The 18,984-nt window shown below is 45.0% G+C and overlaps 1 protein-coding gene across 1 annotated transcript in view; it reads right to left on the reverse strand.

Moving 5' to 3' along the window:
• AMER3 (APC membrane recruitment protein 3) overlaps positions 1 to 18,984 on the reverse strand; it is a 48,592-nt gene that overhangs the window by 23,981 nt on the left and 5,627 nt on the right. The window contains exon 2 of the mRNA XM_045030912.1: positions 15,108 to 18,166. Coding sequence (XP_044886847.1) covers positions 15,125 to 18,145 — 3,021 coding nt within the window. The 5' untranslated portion in view covers positions 18,146 to 18,166 and the 3' untranslated portion in view covers positions 15,108 to 15,124. The remainder of the gene's footprint in view (positions 1 to 15,107; positions 18,167 to 18,984) is intronic.

Raw genomic sequence — 18,984 nt, forward strand, 5'->3', positions numbered from 1 at the left:
TTAATCAGTCAAAATCTCTGTTGGCTTTAATCAGGGCTGCCCAGAGGGGGGGGGCCAAGTGGGGCAATTTACCCCAGGCCCCGGGCCCAGCAGGGGCTCCCACAAGAGTTTTTCGGGGCCCCTGGAGCGGGGTCCTTCACTCGCTCTGGGGGCTCCGGAAAACTCTCGCGGGGCCGGGACCCCGGAGTTTCTTCGCTCCCGGTCTTCACTGGCGGGGGGGTCCTTCCTCTCCAGGATAGAAGGACCCCCCCGCCGCCGAATTACAGCCGAAGCGGGACCTGCCACCGGAGTGCAGCCAGGTCTTCGGCGGTAATTTGGCGGCGGGTCCCGGAACTGAAGGACACCCCCCCCGCTGCCGAATTACCGCCGAAGTGCCCCGAAGAACCGCGGTGGGGGCTGCACTTCGGCGGCGGGTCCCGCTTTGACGGTAATTCGGCAGAGGGGGGGGTCCCTGCCGTGGGTCTTTGGGGCACTTTGGCGGTGGGTCCCGGAACTGAAGGACCCGCCGCCGCCGACTTACCGCCGAAGCGGGGCCCCCCGCTGCCGAACACCCCAGGTCCCCGGAATCCTCTGGGTGGCCCTGGCTTTAATTGGTGTTTGGCTGAAAATGCACTGCAAGATTTGGCCATATAGAAATATATTTTCCCTAATGCGTGACTAGAGGAAGAGATATGAGCACCAAAGAAGGAGAGACATTCTGAAGGTGGACTTCAGTAACAAGGGGTAATAGATTACTCCTGGGGGAATTCTGCACCACTGCGCATGTGCAGAATTTGTCCCTTGCAGATTTCTTTGTTTCCCCACAGAAAAATGACTTTCTGACGGGGAAGCAAAGGGAAGCCACAGAAGTGGTCATGTGACCTTCCCCAGCAGTATGTTTCAGGTGCCAAGGGCAGCCGGCAGAGAGGTAAATCACTGTGGGGCAGGGGCAGGACTGGGGAGGACACAGCTGGTGGCTCCTATCCTGTGCCGGGCTCAGCTGCTAGTCCCATCTGGGCTGGGGAGAACAGAACTTCCTCTTCCCCTGCACAGCATCCGGGGCCAGGTCAGACGCACCCCCAGATTTCTCCCCTGGCTTTAGGAAGCTCTGCAAACTCCCCCACCTTCCTGCACCCATAACTCCTCGGCTTCAGGGGGAGAGATCACCCGACAGGGAGTTGCTCCAACCTCCATGCATCCAGACCCTCCCACCGAGCCTCCCCCCCCGCACCCAGAACCCCCACAATGAGCCCCACTCCCCCTGCACCTGGACCACCCTGATGAGCTACCCACACCCGGATCCCCATCCTACTGAGCCCCAACCAGCTCCACCTGGATCCCAACCCCACTGATCCCCACTCTCCCAGCATCTGGACCCCCTCTCCCCAGTGAGCCTGCCCAGAACCCCCCAACAAGCTCCTGTGCATCCAGATCTCCCCCGCACCCAGATCCCCCCACTGAGCCGCCTGCACCCAGATTGCCCCACACAGAGCCCTCTCAACCCACACCTGGATTCTCTCCACACTTGGATCCTGTCTTGCTGAGCCTTCCTACCCATACCTGGTGCACCTGGCAAAGAGGGGCAGGGCTCTGGGGTGTTTCTGGGGCAGGCCCACTCCTTGCGCTGTGTCTGGGTTGGATGCAGCCTCACCGCTGAGTCCATGTCCTGAGAGGGGGGAGCTGCACAGTGATGTCCCATCTCTGTGCAGCCAGTGGTCTGTGCTCCCCAATGCCATGCTGGAGCCTCCACATTTGACACATTTGCAGAATTTTCAAATATTGTGCACAGAAATTTTAATTTTTTGGAGCAGAATGCCCTCAGGAGTAATAGAAGAAAGGAGAATAGCTGAATAGCAGAAGAAATGTCCATACCATGAGGTTTATTTTTTATGACATAATGTTTGTTGAAGGACCAATAGGTAGGTAGAAGCATTCTTTACATAGGCTGTCTCTTACTGTCAGATATCTATGCCACTCCACTTCAGAAATTGTTCAAGAGCAGTGCATTTGTATGAAAATAAGACTCCAGAAATATTGCCAAGGCCACTGAGATTATCTGCAGAACTCTACTGAGATATGCTAATCACCAGACTAAGGACATAAGTATTTGTAATGTACAGGGCTGGCTCCAGACCCCAGTGCGCCAAGCGCGCGCTTGGGGCGGCATTTTGCCGGCGGGGCAGCAGGCGGCTCCGGCGGACCTTCCGCAGTCATGCCTGTGGGAAGTCCACCGGAGCCGCTGGACCAGCAGACCTCCTGCAGGCATGACTGCGGAAGGTCCGCCGGAGCCGCCAGTCGCCGTCCCAGCGCACCCTCCGCAGGCACGTCTGGAAGAGGTCCCCCGGAGCCGCAGGACCGGCAGCGTGCCCCCTGTGGCATGCCGCCCTGCTTGGGGCGGCCAAATTCCTAGAGCCGCCCCTGGTAATGTAGGGTGTGTGAGAGAAGTAGGATTTGGTCCTTCTACTGTCCCCTTTTCCCACCATTCAAAAGGTCTGTTATTGAGCTATATCTTCCTGATGAAAGGGTGAATGTGGCTCATTCTGGAGCTTGTTGTTAATAGCTTTGGGTTAGCCAAGGGATGCTTTAAAGCGATGCAGTGTTTCCCTTGCAGAAGCAGAGTATCTAATCCCATGAAGTACCTCCATCTTTTCGTGGTCTGGGGAGCTACAGCCTGATTTTTTTTGTCTCAATCTCTGATCTTCAGGGAGTAGCAGTTTTTATTCCCCTTAGGCAACAGCGTTGGCCCTTCTTTGTGTATATTTTACTAGTGCCACCTATTTCTGCCATAGACTTTCTGTCAACAAGGTATTTGACAAATTTCTTCTGAGGGGCACAAACCTACCTATGATATAGGCAGAAAGAATAAATGTCCTACTATCTGATCACCATTCTATCAAACCCCAGAATGTAGGTCAGGGCAGAATAAACCTCTATCTTTATATACATCACAATATTAAACTTTCACATTTGAACCAGCAAATCCTTGCAAGCTTTCATTTTTACCTGGCATAGCCCTGGATCTGCACTAAATATTATTTTTAAATAAAGATTTAGAATCATCTGCTCCTAACTGGTGTTTCACTTGTGACACTCTGCCCTAGAATCTAGCTGGCATCCATTTTAACAAACACTGGCGGGGACCTGGGGGGAGAAATCAACTTCATATTATAATTCCTTTCCCCAACAGAAAATTGGGCCATCAGTGTTTTCACATGAACTGAAAGTCAAGCAGCTTTTGAATTCTGAAAGAAGCTAGAAATATTGTTAAATTAGTCAATATAGGACTGATTTAATGTCCTGCGATTTTACTGATGATATTCCAAGAGCACTTCTGACGATCTCTTTATTGATCGAGACTCTGCAAAATCAAGCAGAAATCTTAAATGACATCCCTGCTGTTTCTTGGCAAATACAGTTAAGGTGGGTTATTGTATATTTTTATCACCTCAGCTATTAAGCAAATTACTTCTCAATACAAAAATCTCTGCTGCCGCATAACTTAAACAACCTTGCCCAGTTCAGATAAAAATTATTTTAAGAGTTTAAGAATATTAGCCAGGAAGCTGTAAGACTTGTTTTTCTTGAGACCTATTTTTGTGGGCTGTTAGACTACCATCCTTATTATAAAGGGTTTCGGGGAGTTGGTTGCTATAGCAACAGTCTACTTAATGCTTTTCAGAGCAAAAACCAACTTCATTGTACATTCAAAGCAAGAAAGAATGGGAAAGGAAAGGAAATCCAACCTCTGTCTGTCTGAGTGCTGTGAACTGCAGCATCCTGTATTTAATAGTAGTGGACTAAACAGCAGCTATTTTCCTGAATTGTTTTCTATTTTCTGCCACAACCAGGCTTTTTTTTTTTTGGCATTTACAGAAAACAAAATATAAGATGATGTGCTAGCATTTCTCAGTTCCAAGGTGCAGCATCAGCAAGCAGAGTTAATAACAACCCAGGGAATATTTCTTTAAAAGCGGAGTTGAAAAAGCAAAATACAAAACATCTTTCAAAGTTGCAGTTGTGACAATTTCTAGTGCAGTTTCTTCCTGTATTGTTTATGGTGAATGTCTGCAATTATAAACAGGACTCTATCCTGCTTCCAGTGAAGTCAATAATGGTTTGTTTTGGCATTGAGTTCGATGACAGCAGGATCAGGCTGCAGTATTAAATAAGCCTATGCCTTACACTTTTTATGTTAATGATTAGAGCTGGGAAATATTGCAAGAAAAGTACTGGAAATATGCAAAAATAAATTGCTTTATATCCGTGAGCATTCCTGTGAGCAAATATTCACTTGCAGAAATCTTTGTGGAAAAAGAACATGTCTGAAATGCATGAATTTGAATGATAGCTTAATGCAAATGTCAGGCATCTTGGAAAATTATTGATGGGTTTCCTTTCGATGAGAGAGCACAATCAATACCATTCCATACCACAAACGGGCTGAAGTGCTATGGAAAAGCACAATTTACTACAAACTAGAGCTGTGAAAAATTTCCAGATTTTGAAATGTCAAGAAAAATTTCATTATGTTTAGTGTTCATGAAAAAATTTACTGTTTTTAACCAACTATATAGCAAACATAAGAAGGTAACCAGTCAATGCCCAACATATTGTTTGATTCAACTAACTGTGCTAAGTAGAGTAGCACAGAGCAGATGCTTCTCCTGTGTAAATAGCAATATAGTGCCACATACCAATAATTCTAGACTTTGCAAGTAACAAACTGTTCATGTTAATTCATTAGTTAACAGTTCAAGAATAATTTTCTGTGTAAGTGCCTCGTATTATAGCTACTCTTTTTAAAGAAATGCATCTTAAAGAACTTAGGTTCTTTTATCATCTGATCTCCTGAATAGTGGAGTCCAGAGGCCACCTTGGTTTGTTTCTGATAAGGAAAAAAATGTGCCCGTGACACATTAAATACACAGCAATGGAGGAAAAAATAACCCTTAGTCTTGCTGAATCTTGGGGTCTGATTCTCCACTGCCTTGCACCTTGTGTAGTCATCTACCCCTGTGCAAATATGAACTGGGAACACAGTGCAAAGTTTGGTTTTGTTGTTGCCTTGTGGGGTTTAATTGTCTGAACTTGGATGGCTTTTGTGGCTACAGCGCTGTAGTTACTGTGCAGGGCTAGCTGTATTCTCCTGGTGCGCAGGCCTAGGGGGACCAGACAGCAAATATGAAAAATCGAGATGGGGGGGGCGTAATAGGCGCCTATATAAAAAAAGACCCAAAAATTGGGACTGTCCCCAGAAAATCAGGACATCTGGTCACCCTATGCAGACCACTGCATTTTCATTTCATGCATAATAATTTGCAGTTTGCTGCAGGGTGGAATTCCACAAAGTCAGCACACATCTCTAGTGTAATAATAATTTAAGAAAAGAACCATGCATCTATTACAGCTGACCTGTTGTAGCAATTGTACAGTTTAGTTTTATGCATTACCCACCCTGTGCAAAACAATCTCTCCCTGCTGCCTGTGCAACTTCAGGCTCAGAAATGAGTAGGAATGGGGACGGAGAGGCCTTCTGAGCCTGGTGGTGGTGGGTGTCAGGTAGGAGAGGGGAAGCCTTCTGAGCCTAGGGATGATTTGTCAGAGTCCTGGAGGGTTTTCTGGGAGATGGTCCAGGGATGAGGGGGTGTTTTCCAAGCTGTGTTTTCTCAGCCTTGAGGGGATAGGCGTGGAGGAGGGGGGGCTTCTGAGCAGGTTGGGGTTGGGTAGGAGGGAGCTGAGGGAACTGACAGATTGTGAGATGGGAGAGCTGAGCACAATTGGTTAATGGGAGGGGGAGAACTGGTGGGCATGGAGGAGATGGAAGGGTTAGGGCCAGATGGGGGGGGGGGGGAAAGGTTGAGTCTAAGAGATCAGTGAAGAGGCGATAGAGGGATAAATACTGTTTTTTCTCATACCTTGTCCTTGACTGTAAAGTGTCCCAGTGTTTTGTTTTTGTTTATTTTCTTTGTTTTTATTCTGAATGGGGAAATAGGAAGAACAAACTGAAGTCTCTTCCTTCCCACATCTCCCATATGCCCCCAAAATGCTTCCCTGTGACACCCCATCATAATGTCCCAGTTTTTCCTTCGAAAATAAAATCAGCCCTCAAGGAAGGAGAAGCGGTTATGAGAAAAGGGCCCCTTGTTACCTGCAGACCCATTATTTAATTTAGGCAACAGTCATCACTGTCTCCCGTCACTTTCAGTAAGTGCCATGACGTTTTTAACCCTCATCCAAAGAGCTCACAGAGGGACAGAGAAGCTGTGCTTTAATGCCTCACGCAGTAAAGAGACTCTCCAGTCATGCACTATCCGCTCCCCGTACTGTCAACATCAGAGTCCAAGCGCTGGTATAAGATAAAGGATTTAGAACCTGCCTCCACAGCCATAGATGTTACTAAATGAGACACATGCTAGAATTGTTTCTTAATAAAGGTGATGGAGAATTGTGCTCAATTTTGGGTGCTCCCTTGAGACAGGAATTTGCCTACTAAGTACAGTTAATTATGCATGCTTCCTGTGCTACAGCTGGCCACCACTGACTCATGATTATATCAATGCCTCATCACTCTAGTTATGATACATACCATTTCAGATACATCCTGACTTACGTGTTACTGAAACTTTTCTAGAAGAAAATAGCTACATGTTCAGGAAGAAAGTTGCCCACTGAATTACACGGCAACCTGCCAGCAAAACTTTCCCATGCAGACAGAGGTAGTATGTTCTCAACTCCCACATGATCTCCTCTTTTCTAGCTCTCAACCAGAGGTGAAATGCTTTTAAAGGCAATAACCAAACGATGAAAATGAGGACTGTCATGTGACAAAACTTGTGCTCCCCAAATTTCAGCAGGGGAACCTCAAATGCAGCTAAAGAAGACCAGCAGAGACTAGAATAGTGATTCAGAGTAGATCTATACTGAGATCTGAGGCATGATTGCAGCTTGGGTAGATGTACCTGCGCTCGCATGGCTAAAATTAGCAGTGTTGATGCAGCAGCACAGGGTTCAGTAACACAAGTACGTACCAGGGTCCATGTCGCGCTTCTACAGCTAGTGCCGAAGCCCATACTGCTGTTGCTATTTTTAGCCATGCTGGTGCAGGTAAAGCTAATGCCAGTATGCCTAGCCAAGCTTCAATTGCAGTGCAGTCAGACCCTCAGGGGTGGGGAAGAAAAGTTGTTAGAGAAGGTTTCTCAGTGAGCAGTACTAAAGCTTTGAAGGAGGCCTAGGGGGGTTGGTTTTATTTAAGATGTTATCTTTATTGGGGTTTGGTGGTTTCTTTGTTTTTTTGTTCCTCCTCCTCCCCCAAGAAAAATGTGAACAGTATTATCCAGTGTCCCCGAGGACTGTTGTGCAAGCGATCTTTCTGAAACACCACCACCAGTTTGATTAATTTGTGACGGTATTCTGTATTGTATTATGTTAGTATTCTGCTAATCACTTCAAGATGGTATCCACTCTGAACAGCGTACATCTGTGGTAGTGCCTCTGCTATGCCAGATACACAACAAGATAGGGCACACATCACAGATAATTGCATGAGGTTGTAGAGACCATTTTGTGTTAAGTGCATGAATGGCCTATGTACCACTGTAAGCCAGGGACTGCATGTAACTCACAAGGGGAAAGGGGGAAGGTTCCTGGGTGAGCTGTGGCAACTAAGAACAGTAGGGGATGATTAAGGTGAAGCACTTAAGTAATAAATGCCTCCAGGGAGGTACTTCCCCCTGGGGAGACTTGCATATACTGGTTCTGATTGTCTGTTGGTTGCTGGAAAAAACAAAGAAAGGGCTTTTGATATAAAAAGTCTGTTTTAAACTGACTCGGGGCCTTCTCTGATCCAACAAATGGGTAACCGTTGGAAAGATTTTGGCCTACTGGGACCCCATAAGACTGATGGGTGACTCCTGGTAAGCTTTTAGTATGTGTATAGGACCTGTAATTGGTTATTAACATGTTTTTTCTGTTTTTTCCTTAAGAATAAAGGAGTTTGCTTAGAAAGAACTGTATGGTACTTGCAACTGCTCACTGCCCTCAGAGAGAAAGTGAAGCACAGGCACTGGCCTTTAGGCAGAAGGGCTTGCTGGGGATACCACAATGTAAGGCAGGGAGCTGTGCAGCCTTTTTAAAAAAAAAAAAAAAAAACCCAGTCAGGAGAGCAAAAGATGCAGGTCTCTGCCCAAAAGTGGTGGTGGCTGGGAGCCAGAAACCTTAAGTGAGTGTCTTCAAGGGAGGACTGCGGGGAAATACAGGTGCAGTTATGCTGAAACATAGCCACTGCCCCGAGGAGCTCACAGTCTAAGGATGACCGGACAGACAAGCAGACAGAGGTCGGGAAAGGGGAGGACCGCCAGATGGGAAGTTGGTACAAATCAACAAAAATTTATATAGAGAGCACAATGGAAGTGGGCTTTTAAGAGGAACTTAAAAATAGAGGCAGGGTAGGAGTTCTACAGATGAGTACAGAGAGACTGAAAACTCTCCTTCTCCTCACCTGCCCCCCAAGAAAAAAACAACAAAATTCCTTTGTTTGCTACTAGCTGGTTGGTAAATACAAAATCAAACAGCTACAGAATATGCCTCAGTCAGTCCTTCTCCTCTGCTCTACTCTATGAGCCAGCTGCTTTGTTCAATCCTCTTATATACTGGTATTGGTTAAAATGTCTGCTCAATAGATTAGATACTGACTTTGTTTTTTTTCCTCCGTGCCTTCCTGTGTTTCATGGGAAAAAGAGCAGAGAGGGAAGTGTTCTTCACACTACAGCAACCATTTTTAATACGGATGAAACAATATTTGGTCCAATCCAAGGCAGATATTATGAGGTAATTCATTTGGTAGCCAAAACCAGACCTGAAGTTTTGCAGTTAACTGGCAGGAGGGTCTGCTAAGCCACTGAACAGGAAGTTGATGTGTTTGTATTTTGGGCTTTGGCTCATCTGCACTTCTCACTTGTAACACACGGTGGTTTGCTGTGCTTGCGCTGTGCCTTAAGCACACCTCCTGAATACAGAACTTGATTTCCCTCCAGTGAAAATCCTGATTACAGGGCTGCAAAACACTAGAAGCTAAATTCTGCTGTCTGTGCAAATCTGGAGTAATTCCAGTGGCTTCAGATTTATACTGATGCAGCTGAGATCAGAATTTAGCCCTCTACTGCTGCCAGGGGGAAAAAACAACCGCTATCAGACTGTATCCATGGAAACCCTGCTACTGCAATAACGGGCAGAATGGCAAATCAATCTCCTCTGCTTCAAAATGAAACAAATTTAACACTGTTTATAGAGCATCTGTCCTCTGAGAGAGCATCTTTGTTGATAACTGTACATCTAAAAATCTTTCCTGGTAAACATGCTGGTGAAATCCTTCTCTCCTCCTCTTTCTGACAAAGCTCTGATTTTACACACAGTAAAGATCAGTGAAAAAGTCAGATGCAGACAGTACCGTGATACAGAGCCAAGTCCGGAAGCCATAATGTTTAATGAAGAAGAAAATTGTTTAATTTAGCATCTAGCCCTAGTGTCTGGGCACATGGTGACTAACATTCAAATGTACTAGTAAAGGCAGTGGCCCATCACCTTACTCTCCATCTTCTCTTGTTACATGGTACCATATGTCTCTAGCAGTAAATTTGTACCTGATGATGATACATTTTGTCTGAGTAGGGTGTGTTTTATTCTGTCAGATGAGATTTTAGAATCTGCTTCTTACATGCAGACAGGCTTGGGCAGCTCAATTTATAAATCCATAAGTCTCAGAAAAGGGTGCATTTCTGTTGAAATGCACATTCTTCTTGCCAATACTGGAGCACAGATCCATTATTTTAGATCACCTGTTTCCCTGTTCCATGCTACCATCAATGAGGGCTCTCCAGTAAAAGAACTATCATTTTAAGGAGGGGGCTATTGCTGGCATGGCATTCTCTGTGAGTGGGGCTCATCTCTCATCTCATTCGCCCCCTCTCTCCTGGTAATGGATATGGCTAACATATCCATACTGATTTTGTTAGATCTCTCAGCCAAGTTGGATACTGCTGTCCTCCACAAGATTCAGTTTACTCAGTTGTGGAATCATATGGAAATGGAGGGGAAGGCCCTTCAGTGAGTGAGTTACTACTTGCTTCTGATAGTTCCCAAAAGACATTAGGGCTTGACCCAAACTCTAGTGAAGACAGTGGAATGCACTGACTTCCATGGGCTTTGAAGGGGTAACGATGCTCTTTCCTCGCTCAAGGGCTCTCAAGTGCATTTCTACAGGGTTCCATCTTTTTCTTTCCACCTGTTAAATATGTAGCTACAGCCACTAGGGATGATAATGATATATTTTAGCCCACAGCATAGCCAATATCTAGGTGAGACTCAAATCTACATCCCCTTTCTGTCAAATCCAAATATTGCATCTCTGATTTTCCTGTGCCTTTTGGGGAGGGAGGGAGGTGTGCGCGCACAGGGGAGCCAACTGCCTAGTTTAGGGTAGACAGGATGGAAGAGAAGATGATAGGTAAGGGAAAGCACTAGAATTGGCCATGAATATGCCTTTTATTGGAGATCTATATCTGACCTTTACAATATCTCTCTGCTGTATCTGGGTCATATATACCCATTGCTGCTTCTCGGTTGCTAGATGACAGCTATGGCCTGCACTGTAGTGTCTTCTTTTATCTACATTTGGCCAAGATGCACAGCCATTCCTTTTTTGATATGGACCTTGTCTCAATCATCTCTTCCTTTCTAATCCTAAAGCTAGATTATTGCAATGCACTCTCTTTAGTGCTATCCCTGAAATGCACCCAAACATGTCAGATGATGCAAGGGCTCACATCTGAATGAGATGAGCTATTATGAGCACTTATAAGTGCTTGGTATTCTGCCTTATCTACCTCTTCACTTAAGAGGGCGGTTCAAAATATCTGTTAAGATCTATGAATCCCAAAATGAATGTGGGCCCAGTAATCTGAGAGCTTCTCTCTCTACCTCTGTCCAGTCATGGTGGTATAATCTGTTCTTGCTGTCAGTTCCTGGGGTGTGGTCTCCAGGGAGAACTCCCCTCCAGGAGAAAGCCATCCCAGCAGCTCCTCCTGTTCAAACTGAGGGATTCCTGCTTTAGAAACTCCAATGTCAGGGTATTCTCAGAGGAAGGCCCAATTGTCTAGAACCTGCCTGCTCTCGTGACCCATTGGAACACAAATTTAGAGTGCCGTGTAAGGTTATGTCTATTCACTGCCCCTCAAACTGTTTTAATACTTTTGTCAATCTCTTGCCAAGTATTTCTTACGAGTAACTTCCACTGGTGCCACACCCATGTTCTACATCTCAAAACAAGGATGTTAAACCACTCCTTTCCTGCTTTAGGTACAGACCTATTGTGCTGGGAATTACTGGTTGTGACCCACTGATGTGTAACTTACAAATGGGATTTGCAAATTCACCCCATGAATTGAAGGGGAGAGGGAGAATGAAGAGGATCTGGAGCTGTTTCTCCCAGTTGCCATGCTACTTGCCAAAGTCATCGGGCTTCAGTGGGTGGGAGGTGAGAGTGAAAAGGAGAGAAGCTGGTACAGGAAGGTCAAGAGGGGTGGTAAGTGTGGTTGGAGAACTCGGGAAGAGCGCTAGCTGTGTATTTGGTCTCACGTGGCTGAGGAGAAAGCATGTGCCAGTTTGGCAAGAGGGAGGAGGAATGGCGTCATTTGTCATTGGGGAAACTGGAACATTTGGAGGTCAAGGTACTTGAGATCTTCAGCTACAAGCACATCACCACCAGGTTTGAACATCTCCATCCCTGTTGCATGCATGGAGGCTTCACTGCCCTTCCACCCCTCCTGCAGGACAGGGTGTAAGATTATCAGTAGGAAGCCTGCACTGATGCTGCCAGTGCAGCGTTTGTTCTGTGGCTAAACTAAGGACTTCAGTCTCTATGACTGTCACTACAGAGCCTTTCCCAAGCATGACATTTTAAAATAGTGTGATCATCGCAGCCTTAGAGCTTTTGTCATGTGTAAACTCTCTAGGTTTAAGCAATCCTGCCCAGAGCAGGTGTACTTTCTTATCGTTGTATTTCTCTCTAGCATTAGAGCAGGTGCCCCGTGTATTTTCTGCCCTTCTCCCACTCCCACCTTCATCAATATGGTAGAGGATCTTCAGTCATCTTCCAAAATATTAAATCCAAAATGAACCCACAAGCCATCTGTTAATGTGGGCTCAAAAACGACCAGGGAAGATGAGTCCAGATGGGAAAACTCCACGTTACACTGTTAATAGCTACCACCACCGCTATTTCTAACATCCATGCTAAATACCATTTTAATAATTTTGTGTAAATTCATTTTCAGTAAGAGTGTAATAACAATGAAGGAGACTGTAGCAAAATGATTCCCCGAAATGATGCTTCTGAGCACACAACCCACAAATATACAAATTCCATCTACATTTTAAATTGGTAAAATGTGTGTACTATTCATTTTTACTTTGTTAGACAAATCTTCTGTCACAAACTAGCATATCCCTTTTGCAAAGAGCAAATATTAACACCGCTTTGGGGCATGTGCTGTGGCATATGAACTCTATTATATCCCTAACACTGCAGGTATCTACACTGACAAGTGGTGGCATATAGCAGCTGCCATTTGATATGATGCAGTAGAAAATGCCCTGGGACCAATAACGTCTATTTGCAGTATATCTCATACCATGTTATGATACAGTATATTACCACTTCTGACAGTTACATCAGCTACAATTCTGCCCTCCCTTTCTAGCAGACAGTGAATAGAAATAGAATTTCTTCAAGCCGTTCAACCTCGAGAACTAATGGATCTGCATAGCAGAGCCTTATGAATGAATTTCAACTATAAAGTAGAGACAACAAGCAAACATATATATTAGTCCACTGATCTAATGCTAGGCAGATCTGGCCAGCATTGGGGACTTACCTGTAGTAACTGTGACTGCTAATCTTTCCTTTTTTATTCTATTATAAATCTCACAGCAGCAGCTAGTTCCAAGAGCTACAATCTGTTCTTTCATGGCAAGGTGCAAGCTGAAATTATGTGAACTATAGTGGAAAAAGAAGCCATCTTGGATTGTCATTACAAGTACAATAGCAGAGAGCAGAACACTTTGCAGCTGATGAGGTGAGCTAGTCAATACAGGATTTTTTTTTCTTTTTGGATATTGGAGTGACGCTGGTAGGTCCATAGTTAGGATGCTTTACATAACTGATTTTAGCCCACTTCAGAATCCACAGTCACCCTGGCCTCAAAATCAGCAGTTTTAGCCCTGGACCTGAGTTAAAAATTTTCTACAAAATGTAAAAATAATTGGAGAAAGGGGTTAAAAAGCACCTTCCTGTACTAGATTCAGATCTAGTTCCCATCACCAAAATGTTGTAGAATAAAGTATACTTTCAGAAGGTATTAACTAGCAATCATAGTCGCAGAGTGCATCAAATGACTGCTGGAGACCTAGGTTTTCACAGTATGGGGTAGGGGGAAAGTTTGTGGGGGGGGGGGTTGGCCCTTTTCTTTGCTGAGAGCTTTCAAAAGGTACTACCCTCTGGCTACTGTTGGGATGCTTGTCAAAACAGTAGCAAGGTGCGGCTGAGCTTTCAAAGGCTTTGGAGGGGTAGGAACTCAACGAGCCTAGGGCTTGTACATGGAGGAGCACTCTCCCTTCCTTGCCTTCTCTACTTGACAAACCACTGTGGATTAAGGAGAGGGGACTCATGCTGCTGTGAGCTACAGAATGCTTGCCTGCTGCAGAAGCCAAAGAAGTGCTAGGGTTTCTTCAGTTCCTTCACCTGAAGCACTGAGCTTCTCCTTTGCTCCTCCCCCTGGCCCTCTTGTCTCTCTGCAGCCCACTTCCACACACTGCACAGGCTCTGAAGGCTCCCAGGAGACCCCCTGCCCCATGCATAAACCCTGTAAAAGGGTGTTGCAAGGCACAGATTGTGCAGTCCTAACAAGCATCATAAAGCTCTTCAGAAGGCCAGTGCCAGGCAGAGCCTGTTCTGATACACATCTCCTCAGGTCCCTAGGAGACAGGTTCTCTCCTAAGGATCTTAAGAGGTGCACATTTAGTGGGGTCCTCCTTTTACTGACCTGAAGAAGGCAATCCCGCTCCAAAACTTCCTTCCCTCCCCAGTCCCATTTTATAGCTATTTAAAAAACTAAGGAATACACTCTCAAATTGTCATTACTGAGGAGTTCAGGTTGCAGGAGACAGTAAGCTCTTCAAGACAGGAACTGTCTCTCCTGTTGGTACAGCACCTACCACAATGGGGCCCTTTCTCATCTGGCTCCTAAGCCCTGCAGTTCTAAATATGATAAATAATCTGTGGTTTGAGGGCATGTTACTTTTCAAGGACATTAGAGTTAAATTAAAAAAAGTTAGAAACTCACAAAATGCAGTTAAGGTTCCACTTGCAAGCAAGATATCCAGACTACCTTAACTTCTTGTAGCGACGCTAGGGTGGAGGTGTGTGTGGGGGGCATATTCTGCAAATAAAGCTGTATTATCAGTATTGGAGGGAACTTTTGTAAAATCTAGCATTATGTGATGGATGCAGTTCTCTGTACACTTACTATATGGCAGCCATGTTTTGACATCCAGTATCAAATATGTCAGTTTCTGCAGTTGTGATCAGGAAAGTTCCTGAATTTTCTGTACATTCTGGAAAATTGCTAGGTAAATATGTGCAACAATCCCTGTGAAATACTCACTAGTACCCATATATTACACTAACAACCCAATGTACACCTATAATACAGTCTAAAATTAGGCATTGTTGATTTTGATGGAGTTACATGAGTGTGAATGTGATTTAACTGAATGAAGAATCAGACCCAGTTTCTCCTTCACCTTTGCATGGAGCTCTCATTTACATCGATGAACTTGACACCTACCTAAAGCAATATATGGCTCTTGGCTTCAGGAGTCTGTGCAATTTTAACTCTTTCTTTTCTTCTTAGTTTGTCTATCTCTATAAAGCAGATATTAAGAACCTGGTCAAACTGTGAGGAGCACAAAGTACTCAGTAGAACCAGGTGTAATGGGCCTTAATCCTGTTTAAAGGGAATGGCTAACATTTCATTTTTTCACATTTTGTTTCAATCGTCTCTACAAGAACTTACCTTGTGACACCGGTGTGTCATTGATGGTTCTTGCCAGTCACTGCTCTGTCTGTGGTAGTCAGCTCTGGGTTATTAGGAAGAGTGGCCCGTTCAGAGAGTCCTTGGTAGTATTCTTCTGTGTAACTGCATGAGGTTGTGCTGCACTGCTTAGATTCATTACTTTGCAATGGTTTGTCCAGTGAACTGTTTGTGCAGGCTTGTGAAAAATCATTGGGTGCAGCCGAGCAAACGGAGTTGAAGAGAGGTAAAAATGTTGGCCTACTAAGGGGTGTCATGCTGTTAGAGTCACTTGGTCTGGGTTCAAATGTAAAGTCTTTTATGTAAGAGAGGGCTTGATTATTTAGCTGGGCATATTCAAAATTTATCTTACTCCTGGTGACCTGACTCATATGATCTAGGATATTTGTTCTGTGTTTCTGATCTTTAGAGCAAATTAATTCCTTATTTTGTTTCAACTGATATGGATTACTGGCTTTGAGGCTTGTCTCATAATTATCTTGGTTTGTGTGAGGGAGACCAGGGTATTCTAAACTCTGGGTGATACAGTTGCATTCATTTTGCAACAATATTTTGTTTTTGTATTGAGACATCTTACAAATTATGTTGTTCATTTCATTCCCGATGCATTTGTCTTCCAGATGTTTGTTTTCATAGCTGATTTTTAAGGATGCAACTTGAGTGACACAACGTTCCAGAAGCTGCACTATAGTAGTGTCACTGTCCCTTTGTGTGGGGCTGATGTAGCTTTGAAAATGTCTCAGAGTAAGAGGCTGCATTGGCTTGTCGCAGGAAATAGACAAGGAACGATATATTGTTTTATTGCCATCTGCTGTCTCTAGGGAATCCATTGGGGAAGTTGCTGCAGTCATATAAGAATAACAGGATTCTACTTCCTGGCTATCATTTAATGAAGGATTTTGAGAGCTCTGGCAAGCAGGCTCCATGTTCAGGTCGCTTGTTAATGGGGCTTTATCTCCTAAAACTGGCATCTTCTCTTTTTCAGACAAACGGGTCCCTAAAGTGTCTCCAATAGCTTGTGATCTTGGCACACTACCTGATGTGCTGTTGGCTTCCTGAAGCCCAGACGCAGTACATGAGTCCTCAGGGCAGTTTCCTTCTCTTACGTGAGAATGCTCACTAGCTGTGTGAGGCCAAGAAACCTCCCTTTGGTCTTTTTCAGCCACGCCCCCTAAACACATCTGGACTGTGTCATCGTCATCAGCCAAAGAAGACTTTGGATTAGAAATATCAGTTTCTCCCTTGGTTTGTTTTTCCTCCTCAGCTGCTACGTGCTCACTCTGGCATAGACTGGGACTACAGGAGACCAATGGATCGCCACTTTTTTCCAGCTGTAATTCAGGACTCCTAATCGGGTCTGTGGGGGAAACCAATCCCGGGTTTTTTCGTAGCCAGTTTATTATCCCCATGGTCAGTGACAGTTCAGTATCACAGAGCTTTAACAAGCATTCCTTACCTTTCCATGTGCTCTGAAGAAACCCCTGGCTAATGATGTCAACAGCTGGCTGTGAAGCCATATTCTCCTCTGCTCCCACATGAAAGCTGTAAATTGACAAAGGGATTTCAATGGCCTGTTCTGAAATGCTTTCTGACATACACAGCTCATCATCTAGGACTGGGCTTATTTTGGCTTCATTGGGATCATAGAATAGTTCATAAAGGGCATCGCCACTGTAACTGTCTCTGGGAAATCGACCTGGAACCCCAGGAGTCTGAGCCTCCTTCATTTCATCATCCTGCCCAGGAGAGAATGAATCATAGTATCCTTCATCACTGGTGGAGGTGGATTCTTGGTGGTCACTTTTTGGTGTCCCGGTATCTACGGAGCTTTCTTTGGAACTGTCAGGATCTTTATCAGGTGACACCAGCAGGTCAGTCATTGAAGCAGCAGCTTCACGTTTAGTCTTTCCCAAGTCAGGACTGGGTATCTTCAACAACCTCCTATCAAATAACGTGCTCTGATGTAATCGCACCGACTTGTTGATGTTGTCCCAAAATTTTGCAAAGTCAGCTGCTTCGTTTTGGGCAGGGGACGCCAGCTGTTCCACCCCCCCTTGAAAAGACCCCAGGGCAGGGCTCTCTTTGTGCTTGGATCGCCTCACCAGCACTTCTTTGCTGCTCTCCAGCTCCAAATGAGCAGAGCTCTCATCTGCAAAGATTTCCCCACATCCAGTGAGCGAGTCAAAGCTCTTCAGAGAAGCGACATCTTCACACAGAGCATTGCAGTAGTCATAGGAGGAGTCGGACTGCATTTCGCTGTCGGAGAGGTCTTGTGCCAAGCAGTCAGCTGCAAAGATTTCTCTGGGTTTGAAAAGATACTTCCCAAGCCTGCCTGAGAGCTCGCTCTTCCACGCTGGAGAAGGCAGCCTCTTGCCCTTCTCAACTAGCAGGGTTAGGCTCTCTGGTTTATTTTTTTTCATGTGAAATATATCCCGGAGCCCTTTTTTAGACCTCTTAAGGGAAATCCTCTTCCTGGGAATGCTTTTTGCTACAGCTGGTACAAAAGGCATCTGTGGCACAAAGTTTCTATAATCTATCATCTGCTGACTGCTGCAAGTGGACTGGCTTGGGCTGACCACGGACTCTTTCTTACCACTGGAATTCAGGGTGCTCCCCACCCCAGAAAAGCTGATGCTATTGACAAGTCGCCCTTTACTTCTTCCTGGAGCTGAGGAGCCCTCCTTGTAAGCTTTATCGCTGTGGCTGCATTGTTCTGTTTTGTCTACCCCTATCACACAATCATGGGTTTTACTCTTTCTTACCAGTTTGTAGGAAGACCTAGATGGCACTAAGATGTTTTCACTAGCCCCGCTCCTTGTTGTTGTATTAGAAAATCGGTCATTTTTGTGTGTGGCCAAACTTGCCAGTTGGACCACTTCGCTTTTGTTCCCCTCGGCTGCTACCCTTTTGCCTTTTCCTAGATCATCCTTGTCTGTAGGAATCTCATCCACCAATGGCGCTTTCTCAGAAGTCAGCTGCAAACTTGATTTTATGAAGGTCTTTCCTCTCCTTAGCTCCATGCTGCTTCATCACATTTGTTTCTGTAGAGGAAACAGCAGAACAAAATCTTAGAATCTGGCTAGCAGTGTGCTTTCAGCTGACAAAGGACCCATATGGATTTGGGGTATGTTTCCCAAACAACTAGAACCCCACTTGAACTTGTATATTTCGAAGAAAATCTAGAGAAAAGGACAGGGGGAAATCAGCAATATTAGAACTGATTTTATTTCTTGTGAGAGACTTCAGTCAATAACTCATGGTGTTGCTTGAAAAAGAGTTCAAGTGAAACACAGGGGGCGGTGTTGCTTGTAAGGTTTGCAAAGGTCTGAAAGAATCAGCAGGGAGAACAGGTCACTCTAGGTTGGTGGCTAGTTGTCCTGATTGCTTTTGAAACAGTCAAGCTGCTGAGCTTTCAGATACAGAATCAAGGCCATGATAGAGCAGCTCAAAGGGAAGAGATGCTATTCTAAAAGTGAACGTGGCTCTGGGGAACAATGAGGATCGCTGGATACCCAAGGAACTTTTTATGCAAAAGGCCTGCTTTGGGGAGGTGATTGTTCATTAACTTATGCCTTTGATTAGGTCAAGGGATGAGGAAGATCCCAAATGGGGAAAACTCCAGGGGTGTAAAATATAACACAAGTGATTTTCATTTTACATGGAAAATCTCTGCAAATCCCTGCCTGTACGTTGTGAACTGGTCCTTTGCTTGGAATGCATGCTGAAACTGAATTGCTGAAACTGAATTACTGTTCTTGCTTCTGCTGAAGTGTGTTAGGGACATGTTCACCACTAGCACCACCTACTGGTTGGGCAGGAGCATGGCAGGTTGTTTTCCTGTCAGGAGTCCCCTTTTATT

This window comes from Mauremys mutica, chromosome 9 (genome assembly GCF_020497125.1).
Source record: "Mauremys mutica isolate MM-2020 ecotype Southern chromosome 9, ASM2049712v1, whole genome shotgun sequence".
NCBI lineage: Eukaryota > Metazoa > Chordata > Testudines > Geoemydidae > Mauremys > Mauremys mutica.